The 12,453-nt window shown below is 33.8% G+C and overlaps 1 protein-coding gene across 1 annotated transcript; it reads left to right on the plus strand.

Annotated features, from left to right (window-relative positions):
* The first annotated feature begins 278 nt into the window (after window positions 1-278).
* Window positions 279-12,257, plus strand: dhrs12la (dehydrogenase/reductase 12-like a). Its single transcript, XM_051130115.1, has 10 exons — window positions 279-404; window positions 3,328-3,461; window positions 3,824-3,906; window positions 4,232-4,327; window positions 4,958-5,039; window positions 5,196-5,257; window positions 5,329-5,433; window positions 6,721-6,811; window positions 7,123-7,260; window positions 11,407-12,257. The coding sequence occupies exons 1-10, from the start codon at window positions 349-351 to the stop codon at window positions 11,520-11,522; spliced, it is 963 nt and encodes a 320-aa protein (XP_050986072.1). The 5' UTR covers window positions 279-348; the 3' UTR covers window positions 11,523-12,257.
* Window positions 12,258-12,453: the final 196 nt, after the last annotated feature.

A 12,453-nucleotide genomic window follows, 5' to 3' on the forward strand; every position in this document is an offset into this window, starting at 1 on the left:
TGACAGTAGTTATTAAGACTGATGTGGTTTGGAATTGGTAAAATGTGTTTGGAAAAAAAATATGACCAGAATATCAACATGCCTAATAATTCTGCACACAGTGTATATATATTTGCTATTATTATCAAATCGTCAGCTACAGAGGACACAAACTAATTGCTTTGAAACAGCACAGATCTGACAGTCTGAGAAGTGTTGTCGTTCTATTACCGGTAGAGGGCAGACAGTGTTGACCACCGGTGAGTGGCGTGGATCTACGTGCACTCATGTGACCCCGGTGCCGGTTAAAAGCACCGGCGAGCATCCGAGAGAACAGCGGGCGACCTGAGCGACAGCGCGGGTGTGAGAATGTCTCTGTACCGGAACTCAGCATGGTTCCTCAAAGGACTCACCGAATTCACCAAGTAAGAGCTGCACTGCTTCGGAAATATCACAAAACCTTATTACAGCATTAACAAACATAATGCTTAATTAATAGACATCCAAATATGTAATATAATTTTAAATAATATATATTGCATAAAGGCTCATACAATATTTAACATCTATTAACATCTATAATTGTAAAGGTAGTGGGTCAGATTTCAGTTATTTTAAAACATCCGTTTCTCTTATTTTATTGAATTTATCTAATGCATTTTTGGTATATTTGATTATTATGTATTTTATGATTTTGTCCTTAACAATAGGAGTTTGATAAATATCTTGTATAACAGGGGCTGAAAAATGAATAACAAACAGTTATTACATTAAATCAAAATATTTGGACATCTAACATTTTTCTGCAGGCCTGCTTGGATTTTTACTCCCATGTATAATTATTTAAATGTAGTAAATAACCCTGAATTGTTAGAAGAATTATTAAATTATAAAGGAAAAAATATATTTGTTACTCAAAAACAGGGGGACATAATTATATGTTTTTCTTAAAAAAAAAAGTGTTGCACGTCATAAATTACAGTAAGGGTCAAAGGTGATCACTCATGCTTTAAAAGTCTGTTTCTAACATCTGCAAAATTATATTTTTTAGATTTTTTTTTTTCCGTGCTCAGGGTCAACACACTAACACTTGTGGCTTTTTGTTTTCCATGAAATCCAATTTAGCAAAAATGATTATAAATTCTTTGGAGCCAGAAAAACAAACTCATCTCATCTCACCACTGTTGTTTATCTCTGTTTTTTCCTCCTAATACATTGTCACCCGGGTCAACCTCTCACGTCCCATAATAGGACACACATCACCCTTAACAGTGCACGCATTTACCGAGAAAAGCTCGATTCCCCCCCGGCACCTCCTCGCTCCTCTTCATCCCTCCGCCTGGCCTGGTACGCGTGGACAAAGCCAGTCTTTGAGATCGGGTCAAGGGCACGAGCGCCGCCGATACCAGGAGCGGTGCTATCAGAGGATGCACTGATAGTTGGCTCTCATTAGCTAAGCGATGACGCAAGGCGGCACATTAGAACAGGGCTTCTCGAGTGGTTTCGCTCCGCGGATACAGAACCTAAATTTTGCATCATACAGAAATCAGCACAGAAGCACATTCACAGCTAACAGGGAATGTTTTCAGAACTTCCCTAGCGTTCTGGCAAGGTTCTCTTAAAGTTATGAACAAACATTCTTCTAACTTTAATAGAATGTTCGACCAAAGTACCCTGGTAACATTTTGAAAAAGTTGCTACTTGTTTCAGAATGTTCAAAGAACATTCAAAAATAATGTTAACAATGTTCTCAGAAATGCCTACCGTTCTCTCAAAGTTACAGTTGAGATCAAAAGTTTACACACACCTTGCAGAATCTGTAAAGTGTTAATTATTTTACCAAAATAAGAGGGATCATACAAAATGCATGTTATTTTTTATATAGTACTGACCTAAATAACATATTTCACATAAAAGATGTGAACAAATAATAGCTGAATTTATAAAAATGACATTGTTCAAAAGTTTACATACACTTGATTCTTAATACTGTGTTGTTACCTGAATGATCCACAGCTGTGTTTATGTTTTTGTTTAGTGATAGGCACAAATTTTTTGGTTTTTCAGCATTTTTGTGTATTTGAACCCTTTCCAACAATGACTGTATGATTTTGAGATCCACTGAAGACAACTGAGGGACTCACATGCAACTATTACAGAAGGTTCAAATGCTCACTGATGCTCCGGAAGGAATAACGATGCATTGAAAACTTAAAATTTCACTTAAATTTGTCTTCTGGAAAACATGCAAGTATCTTCCTTAGCTTTTGAAGGGCAGTACTAAATGAAAAACAAAAATTATATTTAGACAAAATAAGAAAAATTTACACATCTTCATTCTGTTCAAAAGTTTTCACCCCCGGCCCTTGATGTATCTTTTTTTTTTTTTTTCTTCAGGAGCATCAGTTAGCTTTGAACCTTCTGTAATAGTTGCATATGAGTCCCTCGGTTGTCCTCAGTGTGAAAAGATGGATCTCAAAATCATACAGTCGTTTTTGGAAATGGTTTAAATACACAAAAGTGCTGAAAAACCAAATAATTTGTGAGACCTGAAGGATTTTTCCGAAGAACAGCAGGCAGTTTAACTGTTCAGGACAAACTCATGAACAACTATCACTAAACAAAAAACACAGTTGTGGATCATTCAGGAAACAACACAGTATTTTTCTCTTTTGAGCTATATGTATACGTCTTTTATGTGAAATATCTTATTCAGGTCAGTACTAATTAAAAAATAACATGCATTTTGAATGATCCCTCTTATTTTGGTCAAATAATTAACATTTTGCAGATTCTGCAAGGTGTATGTAAACTTTTGACCTCTGTGTAAACAAATGTTCATTCAGTAACATTAATGGAAGATTTGTTTAAAGTTATCTGGTCTTTATTAATATTCTCAAAATGTTAACACAAAAACATCATCTGTACATTGTTCATGCAATGTCTTTTAGAAACATTTTATGTTGCTGCTTGTTTAGAATGTTCACAGAACATTCAAAAATAACATTTGCGAGATGATAAAAAGGAATGTTCCACTTAATGGAATGCTATTAGAACTTACACTTTTGAAATGTTGCTGCTTGTTTCAGAATGTTCAGAGAACATTCAAAAGTAACATTCTCATGTTTGCAGACTAATAGAATGTTCTCAAGAAAAAAATATCTTAAACATTTTAAAAACTGGACATTTTAGCCATTCAGAAATAGAATTTCTCTGATGTCAAACAGTTCAAAGGATGCAAAAAGTGAACCAATTAGTTAACTGAACTACTATCTAGTGGAGTTTTTGAGAAGTAATGCAAAGGTAACCCGATGACATTTCAAGACTAATTAAATGTGTGTGTCTCAGGGGGGCATTTCTGTCAGCGTCTAAAAACTTTGTTGAGAAGGACCTGGAGACGTCAGTGGCGGGCCGATCCTTCATGATCACTGGAGCGAACAGCGGGATTGGGAAAGCTACCGCCATGGCCATCGCCAAGAAAGGTGCTTGTTGGGGAAAATCAGCAGTTGTTGATAACTAAAATGAGAAAGTATACTCTGGTGTCTGAATTATTAGAAAATAAAAACTAACCTTTGATCTTCAAATGCTTTCCATAAGTTTATATGAATAGAGTGACCCTAAAAATTATTTAGATACTTTGGTTACATAAAAAAGAATATTTAAATGTCATTGCATTAGATAACAAAAAACAGAATCTGCAAACAAATTATCCCAGACCTTTTCCTTATTGTTGCTTTACTTCTGCTCTGCATTTATCAAAATGCATGCATTTATCTGCATTTATCTGCAAGTGTTATTTAAGTTTTCAGCCACTTTTTGTAACCTGTTGACCCTCTTCTTCAAGGTGGTACAATCCACATGGTCTGCAGGAACAAGGACAAGGCGGAAGAAGCCAGAGCGGAAATCGTCAAGGAGTCTGGAAACAAAGTATGAGTTAATATTTGCACCATTAGGATTGTTGGCCTGCAATTTAGTAGTTACAGAAGCTGATGGTAAAACAGATGGTTGTAGAAGCGTCATCTATTGTGCCTTTGAGCAAGTCAGTTAACCTCACTGAACCTGCAGTAAAAATGAGAAAGCATCTGCTTAATTAACAATAATGTAGTAGTTTGCAAATGATTTACCATTTGTGCAAAACTCAGTGACCCATATATTTATCTACACACTGTCTGTAAACAGATTTACATCTGCATCTGTTTATAATGCAAGATGGTCTTAAAATACGTGACCTTTGGCCTCTGTCTGGCTGCAGGAAATATATGTGCATATTTTGGATCTGTCCGAGACCAAGAAGGTGTGGGAGTTTGCGGAGTCTTTTAAGAAAAAGTACAAAACCCTGAACGTCCTGGTGAGGCTTTAAAATTGCATATACACTATGCAATTTTCCAAAGTTCAAAAGTTTGGGGTCAGTATTTTATTTCATTTATTTTTTTTTTAAGAATTTGATGCTTTTATTCAAAGAGAACTCATTAAAGTGAGCAAAAGTGACAGTAAAATGTTACAAAACATTTGTATTTCAAATAAATGCTGTTCTTTTGAACTTTATTATTCATTAACAAATCGGATAAAAATTAAATCTATCACGGTTTCCACAAAAATATGAACATTTTCAACATTGATAATAAGAAGATGTGTTTTTGAGCAGCAAATCAGCATATTAAAATGATTTCTGAAGGATCATGTGACATTGAAGACTGGAGTAATGATGTTGAAATTCAGCTTTGATTGCAGAAATAAATTACATTTTAACATATATTTACATAGAAAACACAAATTTTAAATTGTAATAATATTTCACAATTTTCATTGTATTTTTAATCAAGTAAATGCAGTCTTGATGAGTATAAGTAAATTCTTTTAAAAACATGCAAAACTCTTTACTGACCCAAAACCTGAACAGTAACAATAATGAACGATAATTTGAATGACAATACCAGCCAGTGAAAGTAATGATCATTGATTGATTTGACTGTGACAGATCAATAACGCCGGCTGTCTGATGACTAAGAGGGAGGTGAACGGTGAGGGTTTGGAAAAAAGCTTTGCAAGCAACTCTCTGGGTAAGTGAGCAAACAAACAAACAAAACCAGCCCGATATCGCCTCAGGGCTAAAAGTCTTTCCTGCTAACTTCATAATAAATAACATCTTTAATGCCTTAGCAGACTGTTTTCACCTGATGTGAAAACCTCTGTTTCACCTCTGTTGTGTTGTTCAGCCGTGTACATCCTCATCAAGAGCCTCATTCCTCTGCTGGAGAAGAGCCCTGACCCCAGAGTGGTGAGTAAACCAGAGACTGAGAGCGACAGACAGATAGGTCAGACGGGTCACCTCTCTCTCCTGTCTTTCAGATTACAGTATCATCCGGTGGGATGCTGGTGCAGAAACTGCGAACAGGAAACCTGCAGTCTCAGAGGGGCAGATATGACGGCACTATGGTGTTCGCACAGAACAAAGTACGTATATACACATAGAGAGTCAAAAGGAGATTGTGTACGCATACAGAAGTGCTATTTATGATGCCACTTGATACTATAATCATTTTTGTTATGGAGCTCATTGTTTGATTACTTGAAATGCTGCAGTTTAGTCCAGTAATGATTTATAAAGAAGTGTCTTCTGCTCACCAAGGCTGCATTTATTTGCTTAAAAATACAGTAAAAACAGTAAAATTGTGAGATATTTTTAGGATTTAAAATAGCTGTTTTCTATGTGAATATATATTCAGATTTAATTTATTCCTGCGATCAAAGCTGAATTTTCAGCATCATTACTCTTCAGTGTCACATGATCCTTCAGAAATTATTATAATATGCTGAATTGCAAGATGTGAACTCAGATGTGAAAAAAGGTAGGGAATTGTGAAATGTAAACAGAATTCTAAAAAAAAAAACATCAGAATTGCAAGATGTAAACTTAGAATTTTGAGAAAAAAGGTCATAATGACAAGATTTAATCAGTTTAGAGGAAAAAAGTAAAAATAGCAAGATTTAATAAGAATTCTAAGGAAAAAAATTGCGAAATGTAAACTTGTAATTTTGACTTTTTTCAGAATTTTAAGATTACATTTTGCAACTGTAACATTTTTCTTAGAATTGTGACATGTAAAAAGATTTCTGAGGAAAAAAGAAGTCAAAATTACGAGATCTAAATCAGAATTCTGAGAAAAAACATCAGAATTGCAAGATGTAAATTTTAAGTTTACATTTTGCAAATTTAAAGTCAGAATTGCGAGATATAAACTTGTAATTTTGACTTTTTTTTTTAAAAAAACTTCAAATTCAGAGGAAAAAAGTCCAAATTCTAAAGAATTCAGAATTCTAAAGAAAAAAGTCAGAATTGCAAGATGTAAAACTTGCAATGTTGCCTTTTTTACATTTCACAATTTAATTTTTTTTTTCTCAGATTTGCTGCTCAAGAAACATTTCTGATTATTATCAATGTTGAAAAACTCAATAATTTTAAATACATTTTTTAAAAGGTTTCTTTAATAAAAATAACATTTATTTGAAATAAACAATGACATTATAAATGTCTTTTCTGCCACTTTTGATTCATTTATTGCATCCTTGATGATTAAAAATATTCATTTCTGTCCCAAACTGATCCCAATGGTATTGTAAAATCACTGTAAAAAATATACATGACTATTCTGTCTCGTTGACTTCAGTAGCTGTTTATTACTTTAGTGTTTCTTGTGATATCAAAAGTGACATCTATGTACTTTTTTCTTTGTGTTTCAGAGGCAGCAGGTGGTGATGACGGAGCAGTTTGCTAAAGCTCATCCCAACATCCATTTCTCTGTGATGCACCCCGGATGGGTCGACACGCCGAGTAATTGCATACACACATGATAATAAAAAACTTAAACCATGCATGTATGAATATAAATGCATTTTCAAAAGGCTACATGGAATATTTTTACTTTTAAAAATAGTTTAAACTGCAAGAATGTGACTAAAATTGATAAAGAAGTAGTTGCATGATCTAAAACATGCCATTTCTGCCTTGATGTTGTTGATTTGTCCAGTGTTATTTACCTTAAATGCATTGGATAAAAGAATCTGCTAAATGCATGAATGCATATATTTATTTAGCATTATCTGAATCTACTGATGGATTTATTCTCGCCTCTCGTTTTTTAGCCATTGCGAATGCGATGCCTGATTTCCACAGCTCTATGAAGGAGCGTTTGCGGACACCGGAGCAAGGGGCCGATACGGTCGTGTGGCTCGCTGTGTCTGAAGCGGCTGTTAAGAATCCCAGTGGGCGTTTTTACCAGGGTGAGCAAACACACACCCACAGACACACACACACACTGGCTGTGCTCCAAAACCTAGTGAGCCGCCTTGCTGTCCACATAGGCAGCAAATGATATCTTGTACAGCAACTCCATGTGCCACACAAATGGCATTACTCATGCTGAAGCACACAGAAGCCACAATTGATTGCAACAGTTGCATTAACATGTTGCTAAAGTAATGCTTTAAAATGCATAAATGTACTTGATGTACATGACCTTAAGAGTCAGAATTGCAAGATGTAAACTTGCAATTTTGCCTTCTTTTCTCATAATTCTAAGTTTACATTTCACAATTGTAACATTTTTCTCAGAATTCTAAGATGTAAAAAAAACAAATCGGAGGAAAAAAGTCAGAATTGTGAGTTCAATTTTAAATGTTTAAATTGCATTATGTAAACAAATCATTTTGAGGAAAAAAAAGTCAGAACTGCAAGATGTGAACTTTCAATTTTTACTTTTTTCTCCGATTTCTGTTTGCATTTTACGATTTTAAAAGTTTTCTCGGAATTTTGAGATGTAAAAAGAATTCTGAGAACAAACATCAGAACTGCACGATGTAAACATAATTTTAAGAAAAATTCATAATTGCAAGATTTAATCAGAATTCTAAAGAAAAAAGTCAGAATTCTAAATTTACATTTTGCAATTTTAACATTTTTCTCAGAACTCTGAGATGTAAAAAGAGGAAAAAAGTCAGAATTGCGAAATGTCAACTTGGAATTCTGAGAAAAAACGTCCTAATTGCAAAATATAAACTTAGAATTTTGATAATAAAGGTCATAATTACAAGATTTTAAAAATTCTAAGGAAAAACAGTCAAAATTGCGAGATGCAAACGTGCAATTTTGACATTTTTCTCAGAATTCTAAGTTTACATTTCACAATTTTAACATTTTTTCAGAATTCTGCGATGTAAACAGAATTCTGAGGAAAAAAGTCGATTTTGAGATGTGAATTCAGAATTCTGAGAAAAAAAAAGAATTGCAAAATGTAAACAGAATTCTGAGAAAAACATCAGAATTGCAAGATGTAATCTTAGAATTTTGAGAAGAAAAAGACAAATGCAAGATTTAATCAGAATTCTAAAGAAAAAAGGTCAGAATTGCGAGATGCAAACTTGCAGCTTTGACTTTTTTCTCAGAATTCTAAGTTTACATTTCACAATTTTAACATTTTTTCAGAATTCTGTAAACAGAATTCTGAAGAAAAAAGTTGATTGTGAGATTTCTGAGGAAAAAAAAGTGAGAATTGTGAAATGTAAACAGAATTCTGAGAAAAACATCATAACTGCAAAATGTAATCTTAGAATTTTGAGAAGAAAAAGTCAGAATTGCAAGATTTAAACAATTCTTTTTTTATGACAACATTTTTCTCAAAATTCTGAGATGTAAAAAGAATTCTGAGGGAAAAAGTGAGAATTGCGAGATGTGATCAGAATTCTGAGAAAAAAAACTGCATAATTGCAAGATTTAAACAATTCTGAGGAAAAGGGTGAAAATTGTGAGACATAAACTTTCAAACTTTTTTCTCAGAATTCTGAGATGTAAAAAGAATTATGAGGAAAAAAACTCAATTTTGAGAAAAAAGTCTGAATTGTGAGATATAAATTTGCAATTTTAAGAAAAAAAAGTAAATTATGAGATAAAAAGTCATCTTTTTTATATTTTTATTCGTGGCAGAAATAAGCTTCCATAGTTTTTGCATGAGCACAGCAGCATGCAGAAATTTTCCTTTGCTAGTGCTGCCTGTGTAGAGCGTTCCAAATCAGTCCCTTATGAGGCTCTGTGTCAGTTAGGATGCTCCCTTAGAAGTCAGCTGCTTATATAGGCAGTGGGCAATGAGGCAACGCTCTAGATTTTGGAACCAAGCTGCTGTCTTTCTCTCCATCTCCTCCAATAAGGCATCCATCTGTTTCCATATGAAACAAGTGAGCCTTTCACAAGACAAAGAATGGATGAAAGACACTGATGAAAGCGAGAAAAGCATGAGCAGTAGAGAGAAGATGAGGAGAATACAATGAGCGTACAAAGAAAGACTGGACAATGAAAGCGAAGGAGAAAAACGGAGCATAGCAAAAAGAGGATGAAAGGAGAAGGAAAGAGCGAGAAAGATCAAGAAAGGGAAAAGAGAGCTGGCGGAGCTCCAGTGCAGCTGTAGTGGGCGGAGCTCCTGTACCAGACACGGCCGGAGTGAACTCAGCGACCTTATGACCTTTGGGACTGGGAAAACCAAACAGACCATACAGTCACTACTAATGGTGAAACAGATATCACCATATCTCAGAAGATGATTAAGCACAGCACGTTTTTTTTCCTTACATTTAAATATGCTAATGAGGCATTAGCTAATTAAATATGCACTCATTTCCAGAAGAGAAATCTGAAATTGGATTAAGCCAGGTTTATAATTATTGTTTCTTGTTTTTTTTTTCCCCCCCCTTCATATTAGAGGTTCCTACTATGGAAGCCAATTTCCACCACTGAATAAAAAATAAAAAAGGTATTGACATAAACTCACTACTATAAGTTAGAAAGTCAGAATTTTTTTTAGAATTGACTTGATTTTGTTGGAACTCTGACTTTATAACATGCAATTGTGAGTTTATATCTCACAATTCCCAGAAAAAAAGTCAGAATTGCAAGAAAAAAGTCAAAATTGCAAAATGTAAACTCTAATATAAACTCTAAACATCTAAATTCGGACTTTTTTTCTCTCAGTTGTGAATTTATATCATGCAATTCTGAGAATAAAAAGTCAGAATTATGAGATAAAAAGTCGTAATAACCTTTTTTTATTCAGTAGCGGAAATGGGCTTCCATATCCTACAGATGGGATTTTGTTTGTCCATTTTTATCACTCCATAAATCTTGATTATTGATTGAAATACTAGCAATGGCTGGAAAAAGTACATTTTGAACAAATACCTCTGTAAAAATCTCCAGAAAATAGATAGGAATAAAATGTTATATTTTGGTGTAAATAATACTTAAGTGGAGAAAAAAAAAAAACTCTTTTTAAGAAAATGGCCTCAATTCACTTAGATATAGTAGTAAACAGATAAAGTATAATAAAAATATATATTATATAGAAATATTTTTTATATAGTTTATATTATATATATATATATATATATATATTTTTTTTAATGATATATTTAACTATATATAATAAATGTCTACATTTAAAAAAATATACATGTATGTATATACAAACTAAACTATATAGAAAAGTAATTTAAATAAACTACATATATATGATTTTAAATAAATTTTATATATAGTTTAAATTTTATTTATTTTATATATATATATATATTATCCACATATGTAGCCACATATTCAGGACTAAAGCACTAAAAATTAGATTTGACTAAAGATAGGACTAAATTTAAGAATGAACCATTGCAAAACCTCTATTTTTGCACCAGTACAGTTCATATTTCTTGTGCATTTTTATATGATATGCAACCATGATAGTTACTTAGCGACTGGAAGCACTCACTTGTGGCCTTGATACTCGTTTCCATGGTAACGGTGACTTCTCTGATTGGTGCTTCTTGCTTGAGGATTATGGGTAGTGCAGTTCTTCAACTGGAATGTGGTGGAAATCAGACAATATGGCTTCTACAGAAGCATAATTCATCATTTACAAACCTGGTCTCTCTATATACATATATGGGACCCTGGAACACAAAACCAATCTTAATTTGCCAAAAATACCTTGTATGGGACAAAATTATTAATTTTTCTTCATTTAACGCCAAAAATCACAAAGATATTTTGTAAATTTCCTACCATAAATATCAAAACATAATTTTTGATTAGTAATATGCATTGCTAAGAACTTCATTTGGACAACTTCAAAGGCGATTTTCTCACTATTTTGATTTTTTTGCACCATCAGATTCCAGATTGCCAAATATTGTCCTATCCTAACGAACCATACATCAATGAAACGCTTATTTATTGTTATTTTAAAAAACAAACCCTTATGGCTGGTTTCGTGGTCCAGGGTCATATATATGGATTCTTCAGAAAATAGGAATTATTTAACTATTTCTCCAGATGAATTTGAACACATAGCATGTGTTAAATATCCTTTGATCTTTGTGTTTTACATGCATTAGATCGGCAGATGGTGTCGGCTCATCTTCCCTTGGCCTGGACGCACAGTTCACAGCTGGAAGATCAGAAATTCATGAGCGTCATGGAGGATCTGGCCAAAAGCTTCCAGCCTCACTAAAGAAACACAGTTGCATCAGAAATAGATGTCAAACAACTAACTAATACACAAAATATTTTAACAGTTTGGACACATTAGCCTCACCCGTAAAAGCCGTGTGAATGTACTCACAGTGTCTCACAAAAGACTTTTAGCTGTAGATTAAATGTCCTCCAGAACTCTGAAAGTTTGAAGGTGTGAACGACTGTTCTGCTCAATAAATGCTTAAATATGTTCAAGTCTTGTACCTCAACGACTACTTCCTGTTTCGTCCTGTCCTACTTCCTTGTACATTTCAGTTTTCTCCCATCATTGGTCACATCAAACGCAGGAATCGTTCTTTTGCGACACCACGTGATCAATCTCGGCCAATCACAGTGCGTCCTCGCTCTCACTGTGCCGGTGACTCCAACGAATCAGGTCAATCAGGTGGGAACCCGTTCTGACCGGAGTCACCCCAGCTGTCAATCACTCACTCACAGCCAATCACCTGGTGCGGCACAGGAAACTGACCGAAAAGGACATTCCCTGCTTTTGGAGGCCTGTGATTGGAACGTTTCTTTGGTTTGATAGTGGCACCTGATGTTCCAGAGAGTGAGGAATTGATGTGTAGTGTTTATTTTTTTTTTTTTTAATATTTGATTTGACAATAACATTTGATTACAATTTTGCATATATAAACTGGGTTATTAATTATTAACTATGACTGTACGTTGACACGTCTTTGTCGAACATTAATAAATGTTTTTGAACGTGTGTTGGTGTATGTCAGGGTTATTATATTTAACTAAACTCTTAAAAAATCGTTACTTGAAATACAATAAAAGTTAACTGAAATAAAATAAAAGTATTTTTTTCCATGTTTTTTAGACAGCATTTCTTATTTTAACTTAGTTTAGCATGATGCACTAAAACAACTGAAAGTGAAAATGAAATAAAAATAAAACATTTA

The sequence above is a fragment of the Labeo rohita genome, chromosome 15 (genome assembly GCF_022985175.1).
Source record: "Labeo rohita strain BAU-BD-2019 chromosome 15, IGBB_LRoh.1.0, whole genome shotgun sequence".
NCBI classification, from domain to species: Eukaryota; Metazoa; Chordata; class Actinopteri; order Cypriniformes; family Cyprinidae; genus Labeo; species Labeo rohita.

Excerpts from the sequence above, each read along its gene's own strand:
- dhrs12la (XM_051130115.1), top strand. The coding sequence starts at position 349 with ATGTCTCTGTACCGGAACTCAGCATGGTTCCTCAAAGGACTCACCGAA. Across the intron at positions 3,462-3,823 it reads CATGGCCATCGCCAAGAAAG|GTGGTACAATCCACATGGTC; the intron begins GTGCTTGTTGGG and ends CTCTTCTTCAAG. Across the intron at positions 7,261-11,406 it reads CAGTGGGCGTTTTTACCAGG|ATCGGCAGATGGTGTCGGCT; the intron begins GTGAGCAAACAC and ends TACATGCATTAG.